Raw genomic sequence first — 26204 nt, forward strand, 5'->3', positions numbered from 1 at the left:
TTGAGTGGCTGCTAATGTGGTCTCTCCAGTGATAATACGAAACAATTGGTTTGTTCTAATGGCTTTCTTTCTTCGTCTTTTCCTTTCGGCTGTTCCCTTTCAGGGGTCGCCACAGCGAATCATGTGCCTCCATCTAACCCTGTCCTCTGCATCCTCTTCACTCACACTGATTAACTTCATGTCCTCTCTCACTACATCCATAAATCTCCTCTTTGGTCTTCCTCTAGACCTCCTGCCTGGCAGCTCCAACCTCAGCATCCTTCTACCAATATATTCACAGTCTCTCCTCTGAACATGTCCAAACCACCTCAATCTGGCCGCTCTGACTTTATCTCTGAAACATCTAACATGAGTTGTCCCTCTGATGTAGAACAACTTGAACCCTACTCCTAAGCTTCTATCCTTGCTACCTTTCCACCTGGTCTCCTGGACACACAGTATGTCCACCTTCCTTCTCTGCATCATGTCAATCAACTCTTTAGCCTTCCCTGTCATAGTCCCAACACTCAAAGTCCCTACTGTCAGTCCTACATTCTTAGCTTTCCTCTTCTCTCTCTGCCTACAAACACACCTTCCTCCTCTCCTTCTTCGTCTTTGACCAACAGTAGTCCAATTTCCACCGGTACCCTATAGGTCAACAGCACCGGTGGCGGTCGTTGTTAACCCGGGCCCCGACCGATCCGGTATGAAAGTCATTTTCACGATTCACATTTTTAATTTGGCATGTGTTTTACGTCGGATGCCCTTCCTGACACAACCCTCTGCATTTATCCAGACTTGGGACTGGCACAAGAAGACACTGGCTTGCGCCCCCTTGTGGTTGCATTATTATGTTCTAATGGCCTAAACAATAGAAATGAAAAGCCTAAAGCTGTACATAGGTTTTTCATGATCAGTCTTGATATGTGTAAGGGTGCATCTAATTTCCCAGAACCCAAGGTGACCCCTTCAAATAGCTTGTTTTGTCTAACCATCAGTCCATTGTTTAAGCAATAGATATGTATATCCTTTATATTACTTTATATAGAGGTTATAAACATTTCAAACACCGGATCACATGTTGGCTGCTCCACTTTTAAAGTAGAGAGAAACACTCCACCCTCTCTCTCCACCATGCCATTGCTTTCTGCTGTGGCACGTCAACTGTGATCCAGACCTAATCTACCAGCCCAATAGTGAGGTCCCTGCAGGGAGCCCGGGGGCCCCAGGCCTAGACCCATTGCCTCATCCGTCTTCAAGACAGGCTATAGGCAGGGGCCAGCCTCGTGCCTGTCCTGTCGTGCTTGCATATGCAGAGCTACGGGGGGATGCTGAACCCTGAAGCCTTCATCTGGTCACCAGGTGGGCACCGGAGCAGTGGCCTGTCTCTTTCCCCACGCTCTTTTGGTGAGCGTGGAAATGAAAATCAGTGAAGACGGCCCTTTTTCCCTGTGGGGAGCCTGCAGCCTCTTCAGAGGCAACAAGCAGGCGTGACCTCGCTCGCACTCAGAGGTGATGATGAGCAAATAGCATGGGAAGTTAGTGCAGTTTCCTGTTTTCACTTCGGGTTCCATTTTGTTTTGAAAGCTGCTCACATATCACCGTAAATGTTTGCTGAAACAACATTTCATATTTTAGTTTTCTTCCTGTTGTAAATTTCAGTCATAGCTTTGTCCTGATGCCAGATTAGAGCAAACAATCAGTCCCGCAGTTATGCAAAGACATGCACATGGTGCAGAGGCAGCCAAAGATGCTCCCCATCAGTGTGTTTGTTCTCCATTATGCTAAGATTTTAGGAAGACAAAGAACTGTTTTTGCTTGTGCTTTTTCATACATCTGACTGCATTTCAGAGGCTTTGCAACCGGTTTAAGCAACATTGTGTCAGTATATGAAACATTTTGCATGGGGTCTACCCACATTCAAATTAAACAGTTAATTTTTTGAAACTGAACTTTTGTTGTTTTATTGACTACAAACCTTACTATAAGTACAATCTTGCTGATGTTTTGCACACACTTATATAGTTCAGCATTCAACATTCAACAGCTCTGCCATACAGCAGCAGACAGACGGCCAGCCTTATGGTATATTTACTCTGGCAAGTACACTCAGAAAGTCTTGCAATTGTGGCAAAGTGAATGACATGTTGCCCCTGACAAAGCTGCTGGAGGCCAAGCTCCTTGTTTATTCCTTTCAAGAGGAAGTCAAATACAGCTTCAGCAAACTTCAACTTAACACTGCAGTGAAGGAGACAAATGGCCTGTTTCAGCTGAAGCCAGATGCTGATTAATCATCACATTAGAAATTACCCAGTTTTTTTTCAGCAGAAAAATAACCCATGAAATGAGGCATTTGAGATAGCAGCTCATCTTTAACTATCCCTTCCCTCATCTCTCCCCACTTTACTCTGCACCAGTACACTGAGTAAAGAATACATTAGAGGGTAATGAAATAAGGGCATTTAAAGATTTCAATTGAGTGTCAGTCATGGGTAGACGATCACATTACCAGTTGTCCATTGCAATGACTTTCCTTCCCATTAAGAGGTATTATGATCTCTTCTAAAATGTAATTGTAGTGGAAATTGGCTCATGTCTGTGCTGCTGAAATGTTCAGGACTATACAGAGAATTTGATTTTGCTGTTCTTTTTCTTGTTGTCGGTGCCTGTATGTGGGTATGTGGAGGTTTCATTAGATCAGAAAATCATCCTCTGGCAGCTCGGCTATCCTGCCCTACATTTCCTGCGGAGTGTATTTACATGAAATGAAAGAAACTGCCACCTACACTTGCTCCATTTGTAGGTACAAATCCTTGAAAACCCTGCACATCTTTATATTGAGGTAAAAGGAGATTCAGACATAAAAGTCTGAGGGTAAAGATGTTTTTTAATCAGCCTCGTCCTCCTCTGTGCCCCAAACCTCAGCTCTGTTACCTCCGCTCTTTTCCCCCTCCCTTTCAGCGGCTGCTGAAGGTTGATGGGAGCTGAGGCTGGGGGAGGGTTGTGGAAGGAAAGGGGCTCTGGAGGCCTCCCGTGGAATCTTTGCATACCATCAGAGAAAGTGGTAGGGATTTTTACACCTCCACAGGCTCCACCCCCACCCCCCCTTCTTCCCAACGCCTCCCAGCCAGCATCATAAACTGTGCAGCAGCAGCTGGTGTCAGTGAGAAAGACAGAAAGAGAGGAGCGACGCCCTGCTATCTCACTTACCGTCTTCTTTAAATAAAGGCCAGTAAGCAGAGTTGGGAGAGATTACACAGAAGAGCGGAAGATGTGGCACCCATCCCTACAGCGAATCGCCAGATGGAGCAGGTCTAAATCAAGTTCCCCCTGCTATAAATACAATGGAAAACAGGCAGACACAGGGAATAATAAGCGGCAGCATATGCTGTGGTCAACCTCTGTGGGTAGAAAGGAGTGCTATTCCTCCATGCTTTGCATTTCTCCTCTGAATTCATCCATGAAGGCGCTCAGTTTAGCACGCACCATAGCAGAGGAAGCCCTGGCAGCAGGGCATGCCAATCAGACCAGTGGCCCTCATTGTTTTCTCTGCTGAGGAAAAACAAGTTGTATTCAATGAAAATTAAGTTATGTGATAAAACGCTGCATTCACCTTTATGGTCCAGCAACTGCTCGATATTACAAGAGACTCAGTGCCTTATAGCTCTCTAATTAAATGTTGAATAAGGGGCTAGTTGGGTTAAGAGCTGCTGTGGTCATTTTTTTCCCCCTCCTATCGGGTATCATAATCTTTGGATGGGTGGAGGAGGGTTTCCTTTGTTGGCCCATAAGGATCAATTAAGCCATCAGGAGGGAGAGACAGTAATAAGACATGTAATGGAAGGTCCCTGTTCCTTGGGGAACAGTGTTATATTCATCACCACCTCATGTTCACACATTTATCACTGGCACATTACAACTTGTAATCAGTCACAGATGTCAGGGGTGGTGCTGACTCTCTGTCACTCCTCATGTCTTGACACTGGTATTTAGTTACTACATAATGCATTTAATGTATGTTCCTGCAAACTGTAGAGCTCTATGTGAGGATCGCATGTGGACAGATGAAATTAATTAGATAATCAATTATAATATTGCAACATAAAATTTTACAGTATCTTTGATTCATAGATGGAACATTTTCATCACAAAATGGGTCAAAACTCAGTTCAGTTCCTTACAACACGATGCCAGAGGAAAGATACAGTCGTAACACCTTCCCATTTCAAATGAGCTTCCAGTTGAGAGGAGCACACTCAACAAATGAAGTGTGATCCTGGGGTGCGAATGTTTCATCTTCACATCATAATGCATACTCCACATGCCTGTCAGCAGCCAGAGTTGGGTAAGTCTATTTGCAGCTTTCTTTCCAAGATTTGGTTTCACACTTCTTTCCACAAGTTGGTTTCATTCCATCACCGCTGGGGCCAAAATGGGAAAAAGCTATTTATTAGAATAAACAAAGGGCAGAAACATTAACTAATGTGCGTGATGTTTGTATTCCTCCCAACCAATCACAATACAGCCCAACTCCAAAGCTGATGAGCTGATGGGTGAGTTTACATGTTGTGTTGCCAAGGTGAAGTGCAACAACAGTTTCAGTCCAGCAGTTCAGTATGTACTGACCAAAATACTGCTGCACTGCACCTTGTAATTTCTGTGTTTTGGAATAAAATGGTTTGCTCACACAGCCAACCCGCAAATTTCACTCATTGTGGTCTGGCAAGAATTTCAACCACAATGTACAAAAGTTGACTGACAGTGCGCTCCTTCACTCATGCATTATTTTAAACCTTTCCTGCACCTGACTGGATGAACACACCACTCACTTGGCCATTGGTCTGTCCATCCGATTTTCCAAATGAACTTAAAAATGGAAAAAACAAACAAAAAAAACAACAGTTATTGTCAGCACTGTCAACTTAAATTATCCAGCAAAACTGAGCAGAAATGACCCACACAGCCACAGAATCACACTTCATTTTATACCCACAACACCTAGCTGAAGTAGTTATTCACCAGGTTTTGGAGTATAGAGTTTTGACTCATGTCATCATCTAAACTGCTCCCCACAGTTCAATGATTGGTTTGCCAGCTGTCAGGCTCAGTACACTCTCAGTGGATGTTCTCTGAGTTTACAAGCTGTGTGGTGGAGTAAGGAAGAGGACTTTGGAGGTTATTTGCCTTCCAGGCATACTTTTACCTCCTGAAAAACAGAAGATTTTTAATGATGACCTCATGATGCACAAATAGGTCTAAGTAAGAACTCCAATTTTCGTCCTCTGGCCCTCTTATTAAGTAAAGTAAAGCTGCCTTTCTTAGGAAATCTGTCTCCCTAACTGATATCCTGTTTGTTGTCACTTGTCACTTTTTATGTTGATATGTTATGTCCGACTCCAGCATTCTTGTTTCAGTAGAAAACAGATATTAAGGAAGTTAGGGCACAATTTCATGAGCCCATAAGTTTTACACAAGATACTTATTTTTTATTTTTGACTGACTTATCTCAAATAAGCTGCACTGATTTACATAGAGCTTCTTACCTGAAAACCTTTCTGAGGTTAGAGGCTGAGACCAGCAGCAGATGTATGTACCACCTGTTATCCAGTGAGTCTGCACACATTCTGATCTGTTCTACTAATTGCTCTGCTGCCTTGCTGTGCTCAGATTGTATATGAGCTGGTTTGTATCTGTATGTTCTATAAACAGCAATAAGACCCTCTGTAAGTGGTTTAGCGGATCCCACAAAGAAAACATGGATAACGGAGTCGCTGTGAGAGTCTTGCGGAGCCTAGTTGGCCTTGCCCTATGGTGTTGTTGAAGGAGCCAGCGCCTGGGGAGGATGCAGCCGTATGGTGGCAGGAAATACACAGACACAGCAGTATGGCAAAACAAGACAGAAGATGAATGCAAGTCTCTTTGCTGCAATGCAAAAACAACAGACCTAACATGAGTACATGCAGTATGACAGAGACAAATGAACGAGGGGATAAGAATGGAAAGGGTCAACAATGACCTTCAGACTAAATTGCAAGGTGCACAGCGATTCATTCGGCCATAAAGATTAATGCCCTTCAATACATCACTCTGCATCTTTCCCCCCTTGCTTCCTGTCCCATTAAACATCGTAACAGCTCTGAGTCTGTTTCCTCTAAAGCAACACAAGCGTCTTACTGAATTCAGCCTTTGCCACGATCTCATCAATGACACCACGTGTCAGGTCTGCTGCTGTTTGACATTTTAAAGGCATTTCTGTTCTGCTCTCTGTTACACACTTGAAAAAAATGATTGTGGAGCATTCGGAGGATTGATGAGGGACTAAAAGCCCGAGCAGAAACCAGCCCGAGGAATCTGTTAGCAGCAGTAAATGGGTGGGTGAGTAAGTAGGGGTGGCTCTCCTGTATTTTGTGTGACCTTTTCAGAACGACTCTGAGGATTTCGGTGCCATCTGTGCCCTCCGGGTACCACTAATCCCATTGCTGCTACACTCAGCAGTAATGGGTACCTTAAACCTTTGCAATATGCCCCTGATCTTGTCACACACACTCACATACACAGAAACACACACCTTTCTTTGTTGCTATTTCCATTGGCATAGATCTTATATATCTCCCTTAGCATTTTTTACTTCTTCTTGCATTAGTGTCATTGTGTTCCAGTGTGATTTATAGTTAATGCTTACCCTCTGCTTTTCTGTGGACATTTTGTCAAAACAAAATAGTTTTTTTATGAGGGGATTTGCTAGAAATAATATACTGTATATCATTTGTAATGCTTACTGCTCAAATACCTAAACCAACACACACATACACAAATTTAATTAAGAAAGAGGCATGATTTAGACATTTCAAAAACATCAAATAGGTTTTTCCTCCTTTTGACCTGAACTTGAAAGCACTACAGATGTATTTTTTGTATCTGTTGTTGCTGCTGTATCAGTTTCTCTCCATCTCAAAATGCATTTTCAGCCATTGCAGATTACTCTTTCTTTTTTTGTATTCTCTCTTAACCCCATCGGCTGAACTTTGAAGTACTCTGCCTGTGTGTGTTTATTGACTCACTTGCGCTGTCACATTCACGCTTATGTGCCTACCATGAAAGAAAAAAGCAGAGACAGAATACTCTGGTCCCTGCTAAGAGGAAGCCTATTTTAGCTTTGGCTCCATGACAAAAACTGAACATGGTGCAGAGAAAAAAAGGAATTCCATTCCTGTATTGGACGAACGAACCACAAATAACCAAGGATTTATGAATTCATTCTCAGATGTGAACTGATATCTCGTAAACACACTCATACACAAACCTCACCACTACCTTCAAAGTCAGCATTATTCTTGATGTTGGTGATCTATCCTTGGCATTCTCTGTCTCTGGCAACTTAATTTCCACTCTTGTCGTGACAGTCCGGAGACTGTGCTCTGTGTCAGAAAAGGCTTAGCAATTTGTTTTGTTTGACACTTACATCAGCAGCTTAGTTTCCTGTCAAGTGTGTTGCAGCTGCTGGAGGTTTTCTGCTTTTCTTTTCATGACTGTTCACCTCATTTTCCTCTGCTCTGCATTCCCCTGTGTGGAAAACCCAACTCTTATGCCCTGACTCTGTTTCCCTCTTCTCTTGGTGAGTGAGATATAGTAGATGATCAAAGTCTTTCTTCCTCATTGTGGTGGAGGGAAACAGAAAGAAGCTTCAGGATATGGCATAGATTTCTCTCTGGGATATACGCTGTGGAATGCCAGAACAGCTCTTCATATTATTTTCCTATGTTTTGTTTTTTTAAAGGTAATTAGTTTTACTGTGAACACCTTAAAATTGGTGCGGGCAAAAGATCTTTACTCAGCCATCAAGAGATCACTTGAAGCGAAACACAGAAGCATAAATTGTGCTATTAAACCCAGGAGAGGTGTTTTTGCCTCTGTTTGATAATTCTCTCATAATTTGAAATTATTTTCAGAGGTAGGAGGTGATGACGAAGAGATTTATATTTGGAGCTGCAAGTCAAAGCGATAACAGCAGGATGGAAGAAACACACAGGATTGACAGTCCAGCAGTGAGAGGAGAGCTCAGCCAAACTCCACTGGATTTGTGCCCCGTGGCCGTATGCAATATTTTCTCCTCGCCTGTGATTTATTATTGTGAAGCTTTCATGCAGGACAGGTTTTTTGGTGTTTTTTATTAAACTGGCTGAAGTGTGTAAGTGCTTCCCTGAGGAATGATTCATTGCTGGTTTGCCAGGACGCAACCAAAGCTTGCCTCCCTAACGTATGAACCATTGGAGCAGCCGGAAGAGTTTTCTACCTGGTGTCACCCTTGGATTCTGCTGTTCATTCATCTCAACATTGATTTTAATAGTTTGGGAGGTGGGGGTGGGAGTGGGGGTGCAACTTTTGAGGGATGGATGGTCTGCAGGCTACAAAGTCAGATCTCATTCATATATATTTTTTTATAGCTTACAAGGAGAAACACTATATTATAACACAGTACAACAACTCCCTCCTGAGTGATGAATTGTTGGTGATTGCCTTTGGGGACAATCAAAACAAAAGTCAGAGTCACATTTACCTTTTTCTCAGGCACAGTGCAGATCTTTGCATGCAGGCAACAACGCAGCATGTGCAAATGAAGATCTTAACACTGAATCCCCAACCGCTGTTTGCCTGTGATCATCAGATCAGTAGCAGAGTAAGGACATGCTGACCTTCAGGTTTGGGGGGATGGGGCATTTTTTTCTGTAGGGACTTACCCAGTGGGCTGAACCCAACCTCTCCTCCATCAAGAGTCCCTATGTTCCCAGACACCAGCAATTGTGTCTTAATGAATTCGCTGAATACTAATCAGGCAGCCTAAGTCCATGGGGTGGGGCAGGGCTTGACACAGACAAGGCCCTGTATAAATATGCAGAGGAATTTTTTCTCCAGCCCTCATCACATTCCTTCTGATTTAGAAAACAGCAAAAATGAAATTGGGGTTGTTGCCTTTGAGATATCTCTTTGAGTCTAGTCTGTTTTGTCGCTCGTGTTGCTGTCCTGCTTCATCTGTCAGTTAATAAGCTTGTTTGTCTCATTATGGAGTTGTGACAATTCTGTTTTCTGTTTCTTGTGTCCTGGGGATACCCTGTGATTGTTTCGTCCTCACTGACTTCAAATCGCTCCAATTCAGTGTGCGTATATTTCGCCGCCGAGACCCTGTTTATATAAATCTTTCAGCACCACTGGCCAGAGGTTATATCCTCTAACATTAATCAAGACTCAACAGACTCCTAATCTTTTATCTGAGTCCTGTTAGCCCCACAGACAAACTCTTTATGGCTCAATCAATCAGACTGACTAGCTCTGAAATGTCCAGTGGTACATTCTCAACAGTCCTTGGCAGGCTATTCAGTCACTGTGAGGCTACCATAACAGTGCTACAGTAATCAACATTTAAGAAAAAAAAAAGATTCATCCCTGAAAAAAAGACTGCACGTGCAGTGACCTATGATCTTGGACATATCAGCTGTAATTTGTGAGCAGGAACAAGTCCCTCTTAGAGCCACAGGCACTCAAATTGATTCAATCAGGAGACGCATTGTGGACAAGCTATTATGACAGTGAATGGGAGCCTTTGTGGACACATGACATTACAGAGGCGAACTTTTCTGCCTCATCACTGAGAGAACTATAATGATAACAAAGTTCAAGTTAATTTCGCTGTGAAGTTTCACAGTTTCATCCTACAAAGTTGATCTCTAATTCATTGTCAGTGCAGCAGACCCGAGTTTTATCTCTCATTTTAAGCTTCTAAAGAGAGTTGTTCATGTTCATGAATACTGATGAAACTTTATAAAGCTCTATTTGCACGAAACTAATATAACCTGAGGTTGGGAAATGATTTGTATAATTGAGGGAGATCGCTGATGATTTTAATCCCAATGCAAGTCTGCCATGGTTATAATTTAAGTGAAATTCCAATGTTAATTACCTGCCACATCTTGGTGAAGTCAGGGGTCCCTGGATAATACTTACTAATCCCATGCAAATTGAATTTGGTTTTGGCATCCAATGGTGTCTTCTTCTTTTAGATGCAAAATTTTGCTTTTTGTTATCAAACTGAAGGCAGTAGTGTAAACTGTAGAGGAAGGTTTGTGAATGCTTTTGGGAGGCATTTTGAAGCTTAGCTTTGCTTAGTGACAAACAATAACAATTTTTACTTTACAGACTTGTATCCAACGTACTGAATTTCATTTTCTTGTCCTAATGTTTTTCAGAAAACACAGCGATTAGAAGATAATTGATGAATTACATGAGGTCTGAACATACTATGCTATTAGTCCTGTGTAAATTGGCTGTTGGAGGAAACCACTGGTGCTTGAATAGCATTGTTGCTACATTGCATCTGTTTTTCTTCAGATTTTTTTCTCTTTGAAACATCTCAGTGAGAGGCAGTTTTGCAAGGACTCAGGGAACTATTGATTTTCATTCGTCCTTGCTCCCATGCTATAATCTGTGGATTCATGCCATCCACTGACTCTTATGATACGAATGCCTGTAGCCTGATTGAAGCCATATGTTTATGGAAGGCAGTAGTGTAATAGAGGTGTTAAGTCTGTATTATCTGAAGTATAGTAAAAAGAAACTTGGCCAGGGCACCATCCTGTTTTAAAAGTTCTCCTCCTATTAGAAACACATCATGCTGAATAACTGCTCAATTGTTCATTCTGCATTATTACATCATGGTTTTTAACGTTTTCCTAAATGGACAAAGGAGTAAATAAAGGCAAGCCATGGATTTATTTCAGGTAATTATGAGTGTTTTCTGTATTCTCTATAATTACCCATATAAACTGCTTCATTTTCAGCCCACCTGCTAGTGCTCAACCCATTGGGTTTTAATTTGTCTGGGTTCATACTCATCTAGATGTTTTTTTTCTTTACCTTAAATGTTTTTGATTTAGTTTGCCTCGGGGCTTGACTGACAAAATACAAACTGTTTATCAAGATGAAGATTTAATGAATGTGCCTGTCAGACCAAGAACCAAGTCATCACATTTAGCCAGTGCTCTGACAAGAAGCAAAAATAATCAGCGGTTTGGGAAAAACCCTCAGGCCTTCCGCATATATCACCCTGTTTTACGGCATTTTTAACACCAAAGTAAATTAAACAAGTGTCACTGTCATGTCTCTTTTCAATCAGTGTTAAGAAACTGCAGTTTATTCTAGATCTTATTTTATTACCCGTGGGTTCAAAGGACTCCCTAACAGCATTGTTAAGAAGAGAAGGCTTCACCAGGAGGCTGCAGTTTCATCACTAACATTTATCTCAACATAATAGCATTCGCTTCAGTTTACATCAGTACTTTTCACTACCCTTGTCAGAGATGGCATGGTAACATAAAAAAGCAAGATAATGGTAAATCTTCATATGAAATAGAATTGGTAGCCTTTTCTTGACATCTGTTTGGTTTCAATCTGTGGAATCATCGGGGCAGAAATAGTGTTTCATCCTTGAGTGGACAGGATAAACCAGATATTATATGATTATGTAGGATCACAATGCCAGTTCAATATCATACAAACTGTCAAGAGTACACACAGTCCCGCACAACCTGATCTCTTCCTCTCCATTGTATTGTTTCTGGTCTTTGTGCTAAGCAAAGCTATCTGGCTGCTGGTGATAGCTTCATATTGGCAGTACAGAAATGAGAGCAAGATAGCAAACAAGCGCATTTCCCAAAATGTCAAACTATTCCTGTAAGAAAGTCATGAATATCACCTAGTGTGAATATCATCAAGTGGTTCAGCTTTTAGGTGAACAGTTAAATCATCAACAATCATGAAACTTGCATGAAATACTATTATATCAATGTAAAAAGGGTCAAATCTACTGCTTAGGTTTTATGCTTTGCTTTGAATATGTGTTATAATGTATCAAGGTATATTCTGGTGCTATTACAACCCTTCTAAGGCTTCAGAATGAGCCTCTTGTCCTACTTAGATTTCCACTCTTACTGAATGGTTTTCACATTACACCCACACAATGAAATGCTGGGAGCAAAAGTGACCTGTTAGTTTAGGGAATATTTGATTTTTGGGACTTGGGTAAGGCTGCTTTAACTCAATCCCCAAGGGTAAAAAGCTAGCCCGGTGTGTGTCCCAGAAGACAGCTTGAATGCAGTGGGCCGGCATTTTAAACACATGCTATGGAGTACTTTGTACACTTGGCAGTGGGAGTCAGTTTTTCCTCGATCCCTGAAGCGTTGCATTGTCTTTTGAAAGGAGGCTCTTTGTGTTTGCGGTATGGAGCTGCTCACATGAGGAGCCCCAGTACTGTCAGAGAGGCATTTTGATGTCTGGCAGTGTCTGCATGGAGGATACTGAAACATTCATTGCTTATTTGGATACTATTAACTTGAATATTAAAGCATAGATTGCAGTGTCTTCGATTTCCCTCTCTCCAGAAGGCCTTGCGTTAGCATGTTTACTGCTCATTTTAAAGGGTAATTAAGGCAGGAACGCATTGCTGTATGTATATGCTAACTTTTGGACATGTGGCCTACTGTAATGCTTTTCTGTCAGGCTCTGTCAGTAAGAGGAGGGTGCTGCTCAACACATCAGACATGACCCAGTTAGGTACCTACACTTGTAGGACCCTATAAAGTGCATCCTACCCTGAGGAGGATTTCCATATCCTTTGGCTTTGTTGTTCTCCTCACACATTTTCTTCTTCACTCGACTCTTTGATGGATGGAACAGCCATCATTTTCCAAACTGAAATTCCAGACTAGCATGCCGATAGACATTTGTATTACAGTTTGTAGAAGACGCTCATATCCCTTTTTAACATGTTTTCCCACTTACTTAGAAATTTTAAATTACTGAAATTTCAGTTAAATGAGGCTGGAAAACTGGTGCCCAAAATCTGCTATAAGTTGGCTTTGACTCTATCTTTGTCATGTGCAAGTAAAGTAGCTTATCGTCACCACCCTGCCACCAAGCCTCACAATGATAATAAGTCATTAAAATATTGCAAGATATTGCAAAAGCTAATCTTCCCTTTGACTCTGGTGAAAAAACCAAGGCAGCAAATTAACACCAGTGTAGCATGGTAGCCGTCAGGTGATCTTGACATGGCAGGTTTTCTCAGATACTAACATACCTGAACTCATTGTTTCTGCTGTTCTTCATACTTTAGATACACTAGTTCAGCACAGGAGTGACTATATTTAAAAGAGAAAGGTAAAATTGTGCAACATTTTGGAAAAGCTAGAGGGGGGATTTTTCTCGGATTGCTGCTGAATTCTTTCCCTTGTTTTTTTGCCTGCCTCTTATTTGACTTCTCCTCTTAACTGAGAGGAGGGGGAAGAATGTCCAATTTGCAATATGAGATCAGAGGAGACATGGTTGAGGTCGCAGGGAAGCGTGGGTTTGTTGCTGGAAAGAGTGAGACATACAGAAAATATCTGCGCCCTCGTGTGAAAAGCTCATTCTCCCCACACATCCAGAAGATGTTCTCTTTTGAAAGTTATTTGCTACGTATTTAGCACACCCCAATTTCATCTCTATGCGCTGTATTGTGCTCCTGAGCTGTAGACCTAATGCTGTTTTTTTCTGTTTAATACATGCCCACTGCTTAATGAACCAGAAGTTCATTTTGCTCTTGTAATTGGTGTGTTTATTAATTACCGGTTGTAGTCGGAAACAAATGTGACAAATGAATGGTGTGATTAGGTAAGACCAACTCTTGACAGAACGCCTGTGGCAAAAGCACTGAAACAGATCAATATAACACAAGCTGCTCTTTCCACCCAGGGCCAGTAATGGTGACTGATGGGTAGACAGAAATGAAACTGTGTTACAGGAGAGTGGCACAAGCCAACAAACCAGCACATACTCAACATCGCTTTGGGCTTATTTTCGGCCTGTTTCTTAGGAATATCTAATCAAAGCTGACAATATAACATTTAAAGTAGTCTCACTTTTGATGGTTTTCCATTACCATGACCTTTCCACAACCTGAACTTTTAAGTACTTAGACTTTGGTGCTAGTTTCTTCTTTGCATTTCCATTGTGTTTTACAAACTGGGATGGTGGTCCAAAATAGCATCTAGTGCATTGCATCACGTCATGTTTTGTAGTTTGCTCTGCTGCACATTTAACCTTTCCCCTATACTGTTTTGAAAGTGTGGTACCAAACCTTTGGTACACCTTTTTGCCACCATCTGCTTGACCAGTAACAGTCAACAGCACTGCTAGCAGTGCCTTAAAGCACCTGGATTTAACATCACTTTCTCAGCTATTTAGTTCTAGGAAGCTCTCTCCAAAGCATGCACAGAACAATTGCAATAAATGCAAAATGAATGACAATAGCTACATTACATTTTGGCAATTACAAAAAGGCAATTGTCTGTCTCTATAGTACGAGAAGTGCTTTGCAGAACCAATTTACATTCTAAGATGAAAAATGATCTTGGGTTGTTTGAAATGCTTAAATGAACCCTAACCTTGACATAACAAAACTTCTGTAAGACCTTAGTAAAATTACATGCGAAAGCAAGACTTGACTGAGATTACAAAAATGTGAACTTGATGGGCCACAGCACTACTCCTAGGTGTGTTGATGGCTGTTTAAAACACTATAGTTCCATTCAGTTCATTATTAATAATTCCCAGAGGGCAACTGATATACAGCAGATAAAACAAGATGAGCAAAGGAGCATTACATAACAAAACAGCAAGTGAAAGACAAAACACACGAAAAGACACAACATAAGAATGAGGCTTGTTAAGTCATTTGATGGCTGATGGGATAAAGGAGTGTTTGTAAATGTTTGACCTTTTCTTGGGCCGACGTTAGCAAATACCAGAGGGAAGAGGGAGAAATTCGTCATGGAGAGGATGGTCACACTCTCAATGAAAAGGCAGAGCCTGATGTAGAGCTTGTTTGTCACAGAGCTCTGTTCGTACTGGCCTGGTCAGTAATACAGTTTCCCGTGTTTGATATTCAAGTTGTAAAGCCAACAAAACATGGAGAAATATAAAACGGACTCAACAAAAGACTGGAAGACCTTCTGTGTAGTCACCCATTAGGCAGTGTATCTCAAAATATTACTTACAGTTGGGAGGAAACATATCGTTCAACCAGAAAAACATCTTTACCATGAACACTCCTCTTGTCCAACTGGATGATTGAGGTATAATCTTTGGGAAGTGCTGTGCAGAAAAAACACAACAGTTTAGCAAAGTAATATTACAAAAACAAGATAATTCAAGACTACTACTTAACAAGCTTGATGTAGCTTTGTAAATGAATAGAAAACCACTGAGTAGACTATTGGTTAAATTACTCTCTTTAAATCCCTCCTTTCTCTGCATCCTCCTCATCCTCCATCTCTCACAGCTCCAGAATCTAACGTTTCAACTGAACCTCCAGATCCCCATCTTGCTCACATAAAAACACCAGCTTCGCCTGCAAAATTGCTCACATAGGAGTAAGCCCTTCTGAAAACGACTGTGTTGATCCAACTTGAATGACAGAGAGAATCAAAACATCACAAGAAAAGCAGCCATGCAAGCTGTACATGCTGATGTGTGCCTTGTGTTTCAAGTGAAGGAAAAAACCTGCCTCAACATGCAGGGGTGGGTCTGTTGACAGATTAGTCACATGTACTGTTTAGGCTAACTGACACTGTGGGACTCAGAACCTGTCGCTTTCTCTGATTAAAGCTCAGAAAAGCCACACAGAAACATTTTTACAATATCATTAATTACACTAAAGAATTTATTTATTGATTACATGCGAGGAACCATATAACATTTTGCTACACTGAGCACAGTGCACACAAAAATAGCTAACTTGTGGGTAAAGGCGACATTGCACTCTATATTTTAAATTTGTGATCCTTAAGATTTCAGTCATGATTGATTTGGCAACACCCGTGGTTATGGTATCAGCAAGTGTAGTTTAATTTTACAGCAAACACTCCTTGAGCAGCTACTTTGTCAGAAATACAACAGAAGAGCTGGTACATCTGTTAACAGCGCAGCCGAAGAAACACACAATAATAGAAGTCAGTGTAAAATAATTGCAACTAAGCGAGTAGTTTTCCTCCCAACAGCAGGGCACACTGTTGGGCACAAAGTTGGTTACCTTGCTGAGAAGTTGGAAGTGTGCAGCCTGTGACCTGCAACTCATTATCTAGCAGCTCACTGTGGCTGCTCCTTCTTGTTCCATTCCTCCCTTGCAATATTTAAAACTGATTGTTTTTGATGAACGATCGCTGTCAACACCAAAGTCGGTGATAAAAACATTGTGTTTCTTGTGGCTGCTTTTCAATAAAAGCTGCCTCGTGTTTCGCCATTTGAAGGCTTTTAATGTGAAGCATTATGCTGTAGGGGAGTGAACAGTGAACAATGAGGCTGATATCAGTGAGGTCAAATTAAAAACAGTAACACTGGATTACATTCTGCATTGCTTCCTGTGAATCCCTCATGCATAGGCAATTTGTATCCAGTGCGGGAATGGTGGACTCCACCACTAACAATGAAAATTACTCTATAGAGAGATAATTACAGAATGTACTACCCCTGAAAAATTCCAACGATAAATAGTATCAAAAACAGGGTTTGATTCCATGCAAATCTTAAGGATTATAACTTAAAGCACCTATTTAATGTTAAATCTTAAAATCATATTTTTCTTAGTGCTGTTATAATATTATTTTGGCACTGCACAGGCCTGCCTTCCCAGGTGTGGTTGCTCTTACATTTCCTTCGCTCTTTCGGATGATCCTCTGAGCCGAAAAGGGAATGTCTTACATTAAGCCAGCCCATTCAGGCACATCCCCACTCCAATTCCCTGGCCACCAAAATTCTCTCCAGCTTAGTGGCAGCCTTTTCTCCATGTCCTCTTTGGCCTTTTGAATGATAACCTTGAATGGTATTGTCTCGGGGCATGAAGGAGGGTAAAGAAATTCCTTGGTTCTTGACAGAGAGCAGGAAGGCTTGACAAAAGGCATCAGCACTCCCTAAATCAGAGAATGTGGGGAATATGAAAGGGGACAGTTTTTCATTCAAGTAAAAAGCGTTGACAGAAAAAGGATGGGGAACAATAGAGTAGGTCTGATGGAATAAAGCACTTCTCTGTGTGCTTTTTAAAGCACTGAAAATGCGATTTCAAAAGTGAGCTCAACTATGATGATGAAATCTGAGGCAAGGATAGGATTCACTATATTAGAGCAGATTTGTGGATTGAACACTGATATGTGGGACTGATTGTATTTGGTTAAGTCCATTTAACTGAACTCTTTTCCAGTTCATAGAATAGCCTTTCAGAGAAGCCATTAGGCCTGAGATAGTCATTCAGATAATGACTGCATGGAGATCAATTGAAACTCGATCTGTGAATAAGTTGTCTGGCCTCTTACATTCTGCACTGTGCACTCTCTCCTCTTCCTCTTCATCTCCTCTGCCAGAGAAGATTATCAGGCATCAGCTGGCTGCCATAGCAACTGAAACAAGACTCAAAATGGGCTACGGTTTTACAAACAGTGGTTTCTGGCAAAAAGCAGCAAAGTAAACAAACAGACCTCCCAGGCCTGTGTTGATAGAGCGGTTCTTGAACCTCTCCTGATCTCTCAGAAAGCTGAGGGCATCTTTAAGTTTAACCTGAGGAAACTGCTAAAGGGAAACTAGTTATTTTGATTCTCAATAACCTCCGTGGAAGGCACACAGAGTGTCTGTGGAAGCTGGCGATGGCAGATTTCTCACATTTATGATCTTTTCTGTCCGTCTGTTCTACAGTGTCATGTAGTTGCTGTGTAGCTGCAATAATGGCCTTCTGGTGACTTTCACTGCAATCCTCCTGGCAGCTTAGTGGAGTTCTGCAATGATTTCATCATGAGACGGCCATCTGCTCACTGAAAAATGAGCCGCTTGTTGAAGTTGATCATGTTGAAAGATACAATAACCTTTCTGTGGTTTGGGTAAAGCAATGAAATTCACAAAAGACCTTTGTTGGAGCAAATATGGGTGTTTTAATTTTGGGAGAAGTTATTTAAGTATTTGCAGTCCAGGCCAGTTTGGGGCAACAACACTGGCCCTCACTATTATGATATGTAATATAATGCACCTTTGCACTTGGTTGATGTGTTTGAATGGCAGGGGGCACAGCAGTTTTTATAATAGCAAACGAGCAAGATAAAGATAATCCTTAAACAGAAAGACTTGTCAAGCCCACTGCAACCCACCACCACGAACAGTCATCTGCTTCAGGTTAGCGTTTGTCTCGGTAAAGAACAAACTCAAGCCATTGATTTACCATGGTGCCAGCTGGATAGCTTAGCCGCTAAACTTTTGGAGTGTTGTCACCCATTCAGCACTACAACCTTATCGGTTAGAACTGAGGTGACTCTGAATTCACTGAAGGGTTCTTTATTTTGTGGCACAATGAACATGAACATTTCAAAAGTCTAAATGCATCACCTTGTTTGCATGCAGTGAAATGCTGTTTTATTTATTGGGCATTTTATAATACTGTGATTAATATTTTTATTTTTTGTTTTTCATTCTACATAACATTCAAGAGTTGAATTTGTCAGTTTTCTACTGCAGTATTTTTATTTGACTTAGACTTTTGCTGTTCTATCTCTATTTTTTGCTACAGCAAACCAATTTTTCCAGAGGGGATCATTAAGTTCTATCTTATCTTATGAAGTCTAGCATGTGGTTTAGTGCTTGTGATTGTAGCGTGTCCGCTAGCTCAGTGGTTCTCAAGCCGGGGGCCAGGACAACAGATTTTTAGGTCAAGAAATCTGAGGGAATTCACAAAATGATTTATGGAAAACAACACATACGCATAATACAAGTGTCTTCATATGCAGTCTGCGGTGGGAGTCTATGAGAATGCATTGCCTCAGTTTAAGAGGTCACAGGCCAAAAAGTTTGAGAAGAGCTGCTGCAGCTGACAACCACACGCTAAATGACACAAATCCACTACTGTCTGTTTGTGAAGATCAGGGTGCATCGGTGTCAGCTTAGGAAATAAGAAGGACAGGAAGTATCGTCTACAACAGCACACATGGAGAATCAGAGCCTGAGGTAGTTGCTTTTCACAAGTCCACACGTCTTTCCAGCAGTTTGTCTCATAAACATTATGTGAAAGAACATTTTTCATTCTTGGTAATCTTTCTCCCACATTCCAGTCACCAGCCTCCCTACCTCTGGTTCTCAATAACCCACATAGTGAGTGTGGAAGATGGGATTTGATGGAATTAACTATAGTGGGAAAAAATAAATAAATAAAATAAATAAAAGCCAAAAGAGAAATATAGGATCACATATGATACGTTGAATCCACAGTGATTTGTTTTTTGCAGTATCTGTCTCAGTAGTGTTATGTTAACATGTGACTGCTCACATTCACTGCAGTGTTGCAGGCTCAGTGAGTTTATCTCCAAAAACAACAGAAAACACTGATGGTTCACCCAGAAACCTTTGATTTTTTTTGTGGTTGCACAATGGAACTGAGCTATTGTCTTTGTTGTGGCAATAATTTCCCTCCTGTATGTAGTCTGAGAGTGATTTTCAGCATTCCATGTAATCATGGAAACTATGCACTGAAGCTGAATCTTTTTTTCCCCCATTCTTCTCTCAGAGGTGCCTGCAACAGAGCAACAGCTCTTTATGGTTTATGGTAGAATCCTCACAAATCTTGATTTTTCAAATGAAAATATTACAGTTAGCAGGATAGAATAACAATGTCTTTGGAAAACAAAGCCACATTCTGCCCTGCGTTATTTTTTTCCCCCTTGCTTGTGCTGCAAGGAAATTCAATTTGATTACATGCTGCTGTATCTCTCTGCATTACACAACACTTGAAAGAGAATTTTTGATTTTGTTAAATATTAATCATGAATACATTATCATGCTCGCATGCTTTATAGTCTTTACTGTTACAAATTTGAATCAAAACACATTTAATAATACTATATAATGACGTATGCTCACTTGCTGCTAAATGCATTTTTGTATCTTGTAGAATAGTGGGTTTTTATGTTCATCAGGGGTCCACAGCGGTTTCTTGTACAGGGATTTACATCAAATGCTCCTGCGTTACTTTTGCTGTTCTGCTGCTCAGCTAAAGGTAGTAATTTTAGGTCTGAAGCAGAAAGTCGTCTGAAGTTCTCTTAAGGGTCTGAAGAAGAAACGGCTGAGTAGTTACGTATGACAATCCCTGGATCCCCTCTGATCCTGAGCTGTAATGACACAGACTTGGTTAGAGCCTTTTTATATCCCTTCGTTCTCATCAACATGCCAGAGTTTCACTGAATTGATTTTCTACCACAGGTGCCATAATCAGCCAGTCTATTTTCTCCCAGAACGGAGCCGATGACATTCGCCGTCCTTTTCAATGCATCTGGGGAAACACGGATGTCTTTTTCACTTTTCCTACTCCACCTCTGATGTTAGCTGTTTTGTCTAGCCCATCTGCATTAGCATGTGGATTAATTCCTGCTTGTTATCTGGCCTAGATGTAATAAGGCAGTCCTGGATGGCAGGGGTAATCAGGTTGGAAGCCAGAGCTTTCATGCCTTCCCTTCCTCTGCTGCCATCCTCACATCCCAAAACTGATAGCAGGGCAGACACATCGGAGGGGATTAAGCTAATGTGATGGCAGAGCCACCTACCAGGGGCCCCCACAGGGTAATTTCAAGAGACAGGCCTTGGCATCCAGGGAATAACTTGTCAAGACCTGGCTGCAGGCTAATATTGAGGATATTAATCCTTAATGTAATGGCCTTGACTAGATTTTACTTTTGTCTCTGTGTGCAGCTTGAAGCGCAGTCATAAGTCTCTTTAATCACTGACATAAAGCAGTCCCTCAAGGATTTTCCAGAGTTTTACAGTAATTATTGCATACCAAAAATACTAGTTTTTTTGCTGTTGCTTCTGTGAGAAATTGCCAAGCTATTTGCATATGTTCGTTGTTCATTTGCAGTGGTTTTATGAGCTGCTGGCAGAGGGGCGCTTTGTTTTGTTGCGGTAAAAATGTGATGAAGTGTTAAAATCACAATGCGTGTCATTTTACAAAGGGATGTGAGGCTTGTTCAGAGGTAGAAGTGCTGGAACAGGTCAGTGCTGCCTCCCTGTCAGTGTCTGCTGGAAACGGCTGATAAGGTGAACAACAAATCACAGAGGTGCGGTCACACACATCACTCTATTGGAGAGCAGCAGCTCATTGTCTTTTTGATCATTTTAATCAAACCATAAACCAAAGAATGAGTGAGAATCCACACAAAACCTGAGTTTGAAATCATTTCACCTTGCTGGACATCTGAATGCATCAAAGAAAAAAGCAATACACTGCTTTGCATTTTTCTATCTCATTAATGAAAAGATTCTTAAATTATGAAAACCCACAGAGGCGAGGTCTCACTAAAACAATGCAGACCTTCCTCGAGGAGCTGAGTGAACACCTTGATGGTGAGAGTTTGTCCTTGCTGCAGTTTTCCTCTCACAAACAGCGTCTTGTCAGCCTCCAGCCATGTTTTGGGATATTTTTTGAATCCCCAGTGATCGGTCAAGTTACTGCAATTCCTTCATCACTGACAGACTCTCTCTCTCTCTTCCTCTTGATCCCAGGTCTGCTCATAGGATCTGGCTGTGCGCTCTATCCATTGGGATGGGACAGCGAGGAAGTACAACAGACCTGCAACAACAGCTCAGACCAGTTTCAACTAGGTAAGATGTCTACCAGGCAGATCCAGTACACACACACACATACAGCTTGCGCACAACTCCTACATTACACACTGATGCTTGACAGTGTAAATTTGTCGTGTGTTCACTGAATGTTCTGGTCCCAGAACAGATAAATCTATGAAAAAGCTGGAAACTGAGAACAGACTTTTATATCTGGCCCTTGACATTCTGCCTTTTTTAGAAACCAAGCGGACACAACTGTGTGGTACTGTCATATACCGAAGAGACACAATCCCTTGGTATTTAAAATGTATGATAAAAAGTCAACAGAATCTCCAGTTGCTGTCGATTTTTGAAGTGTTTTATAGCTATAAATATGTGCTGAGAATAAGCAGGAGCCCGATTTGTGCTCTGTATTCAGCTGGCATTGTCAGGACTATCTCACAGACAGTAATATGCTACTGTATCAGACACTAGGCAGGTGGAAAAGATGTTCATACTGCAGCTGCTCTTTTATTTGATGCTAATCAAATAGAGTTTGATTTTTTACTTAATCTACAAGGAGAAATTAATTTGCTGTGATCATAATATTTGAATTAACTGTCAAAGGGTAATTTTTGATAAATCTGTTGAGCCCATAACTTATGTAATCAGGTGGCACCGGGTACACTTAAATTTGCTCTCTTTCAATTTACATCAATGTCCAACATGCTAGAGTTTCTGCCACTTTTAATTTTTTTTTCTTCCTCACACATTAAGAAACACAGAGCTTCTATCTGTTCATTGAACTGGATTACTGTAATATCTATTAACTACTGAGCGAAAAGGTGTGGCTGGTTACAAAACAACTAGCCAAGTGTCCCCTGTAGGGTGTGATTTTCATTACACTTCATTATACAAAAGTATTGAAGTATTGAAATAAACAACATACTGCCAATTTTTCTGTTCTTACAGCCTCACCAGTGCTGGGTCTAAACATTTTTTAAAAATTATCCCAATGGAGCTGCAATATAAAAGGCAATGGAGTCATAACAATCAACCTGGTTTATTCTCAAATTTCTTGCCAGTCTGACTGATTATGAGATATGTTGCGTTCAATGTTGACATTTTGACCTGCGTATGGCACAAGCAGAAAACTCATGCAATGTGAATGTAGTCAGTGAATGTCATTGCAATCTGCCCATTTGATTTGGATTTTTGTTGTGTACAAATGAAAATGTTGGCCTGATGGTGGTGCTATAAGAAAGATCCGCAGCCAATTTCCAGGAAAACCAACCCTTCGTTTCTGCCATGAATCAATGAAGTATTACCCAAGGGAAAGTTTTGACCTGACAGTGGCACCAGAGCTCCACGAGACAATGAATATTTATATCACATTTCATGACAATCTGGTCAGTAGTTAGATGGATGAACAAAGACCAACCAACATCACCATCCTTCGAAACCATTGCCAACAAAGCAAAAATAACAATTTTGTTAGTTGTGTTATTATTATTATTAAGTTAATAATTACAAGTTGATAAATGTTAAACAGCAATATGTGTTAAGAACTTTGTAAAGCTATTGACATTAAAGAACAAAAAAAAAGCCAAAATCTTTCAAAATTACAGCCAACACTGTAACATTGTGTTTTGATGCATTTTCAGTCATTATGAATTCAGCAGATAGATGTGACTGTTCTAGCAGCATTTAAATCTAAACCATGTCCATATAATTCTGAATGTTTTTAATTCAGACCTGAAATTTCAGACCATGTCATCAGAAGTAATTATGTTGAATATCAAGTTTTAAATGTGTGATTTCCTCTTTGAAAGAACAGGGTCTTAGTACATATAAATTATTTTTAATAAGTGTGTTTGCATCAGTGTGCTCTTCAGTGCCTCATGGCATGTTAAACTTGCTTGAAGACAAGCATCATAGATAGAGCTTTAGTAATTCAAAAATAACTTTGAATGTAGCTGCAGGATACATTAACTGCATGTGTGTTCAATATGAAAAAGGGAAATGATCATACTTAAGTCCACAGACTGAATGCATGAAAAATCCAATACATTGCGTCGACCTGACATGTTTTTCAAATGGAATATTCCCACATCATGTTAATAGGTGAACCAGATACACATTTTAAGGGGAAGACAATTTTCATTAAGTATGACATTTATGAAATTTGTAACAGAAAATGAGACTTGGAGAAATAAGCATTTTCAGTTTTGGTTGTTGAATCAGGTTTCCACAGTGACAAGACAGCTAATATGATTTGTTAATGAGACGCCTCCTCCTCCTCCCCAGCTGGTAATTAGATAACTATATTCAGTCAGATATTCTCCCGAAATTTGACGTTTATAATGAGAAGTATTGATGGTCATCACACCATTTTCTAAATTTAGAAGCAGATGTAGGTCACATCCTTGTTTAATAATGCACATAATTTCCTCTGAGGATTATAGAAGATGCGTCTTAAGGAGGCACTTTATGTCTTAATTTGTTTGCTTTTGGCTTTTGGCTCAGTTTCAGCATTTTGTGCCACTGGTGTGCTTTCCAAAAGTCTGTGCATTTGCCACATACCAGACTGTCAGTTTGCAAATGAAGTTAAACTATGTTCAGTGCATTTGTTTCAAGAATGCTAACTCTTTCACAAGAGGAAGGGAAATGTTGTGGCTTGAACAAAAATGTTCAGCAGTTCACAACATTTTCTGCTTTTAGCACTAACATATTAATGTTGGATCTAAGAATAGAGAGTTTAGTATTCTTATGATACAGTTCACACAAATATATTTTGTATTTCAAATGAACATGTGTGTTTTAAATAAACCGCAACTGACATACGAGTTATATTATCAGTTGGCTATAACCTTCACAATCCTGACTACATTCCATTCCTGCTCACTAATACACAGTACACATACAACTAGAACATCAAACATCCATGAACACTACAACATGCTGTTATGGCCAGATACATTGTTCCTAGCACTCTAGTTTCCAAATTAAATCTGCAAACATACACTTAAAATCTTGGAATCAAGTAAGAACCTTCTTATGACCACAAACATGTATAATATTGGAAATTCCACACCTGAATCATCATTAATTATTCATTCATACACCATGGTCCAGTGAGGGTTGGACGGGCACTATGTGTGTACACAGGACAATAAAAGTAGAGAGATTAAAATTATGACCACAAACAAGGTTCGAAAAACATTATTATAATATAAGATATAACTTATGCCAATATCAGAAACAACAACAGTATAGGGTAAATGCCTTGTTAAAACTAAAATGTCTCTAATCACTTAAATATTAACATTGTAAATACGGGACTTGAATAGAGACCATTTTATATCCTCCATCTCAATGGAGAAAACAGTTTTTAACTTGAGCTCATCTATAAATTTTTTCTCCTTTATTGTAGAGGTTATGTGAGATTTATAAGCCGTTTTCCTAAAACGGCTCTATAAATATGGAGTAAACAGCTCAGGTCTATTCTAACGCACAGACATTCTGGTTAAACTAAAATCAAATCCGTTGTTCCCTGGCCAAGGGCTTATCTGTCCAAATTTCACTGAAATCCATTCATGGGTTTTTGGAGATATCCTGCTGACAGACAGACAGATAAAAAAACAGGGTGAAAAGATATCAGTCTGAATCCTCTGCTTTCCTCTGCAGGTTCCTGCCAGATCGGCTGGGCGTATTACTGCACAGGGGCAGGGGCGGCGGCTGCCATGCTGCTGTGCACCTGGCTGTCCTGTTTCGCAGGGAAGAAGCAGAAGCAGTACCCGTACTAAAGAGAGCATCAGAGACGGGGACAGGCAGAGACCTCAGGCGGTACGACGACAGGGAGAGGACTCTGACCGTGAACTCACACCAGTACAGCACATCAGGCACCAAAGACACCAAGTCATTATGGTGCTCTGCACATCATGGGACACTACTCATCTGACAACTGCAGGGACTGTTTCATAATGCAGCACACACACACGGCTTTGAAAACTGGTTCTTCTCTTAAAAGCTGTTCTTAAATGAAAAATGTATGGACCAATCCTATTTGTAAAATTGTCACATGACTGTTTCTTTAATGAAAAGAGTATTCTCTTTTTTTGTCTTCCTCCTCTTCAGTCATTGATGTTTATGTGATAGTGTGCCCTGTGACGAAGAGAAAAGTAATATTGCTTCATTGTTACGTGAAGTGTTTCTGTCTCCTCTTCATGTCTCATCCTTGCCTTAAACTCAAACTGAAATGCAATAATCCCTATAACGTAAAGCAACCCATCACTGGCTGCCTGCTTCCTGAACTCAGCCCATTCAGATTCCAAAAATCTAAGCATAGTTTATTTAACGCATTCATAAGATATACGTTGTGTATGATAATGTATTTTATCATATTAGCACATGTTTTGTATTCACGCTTCACATTATTCTTTGTCATTATTTTTGTTTTGTAAATAAATGTTTACTGAAATTCTCGACTTAAGGTGTTATTTCAGTCATTTCAATACGCCCTGAGGTAATCTGAACAGGCCTCCACTCACATTCCTAAAAAGCTTTTCCCA

At 40.5% G+C, this 26204-nt stretch overlaps 1 protein-coding gene across 1 annotated transcript in view; it reads left to right on the plus strand.

Moving 5' to 3' along the window:
• Window positions 1-26120, plus strand: part of LOC122879191 (LHFPL tetraspan subfamily member 6 protein) — a 42372-nt gene extending 16252 nt beyond the window's left edge. The window contains exons 3-4 of the mRNA XM_044203031.1: window positions 21592-21690; window positions 25321-26120. Of these exons, the coding sequence (XP_044058966.1) occupies window positions 21592-21690; window positions 25321-25439 (218 nt within the window). The 3' untranslated portion in view covers window positions 25440-26120. The remainder of the gene's footprint in view (window positions 1-21591; window positions 21691-25320) is intronic.
• Window positions 26121-26204: the final 84 nt, after the last annotated feature.

The sequence above is a fragment of the Siniperca chuatsi genome, linkage group LG7, assembly GCF_020085105.1.
Source record: "Siniperca chuatsi isolate FFG_IHB_CAS linkage group LG7, ASM2008510v1, whole genome shotgun sequence".
Taxonomy (NCBI): domain Eukaryota; kingdom Metazoa; phylum Chordata; class Actinopteri; order Centrarchiformes; family Sinipercidae; genus Siniperca; species Siniperca chuatsi.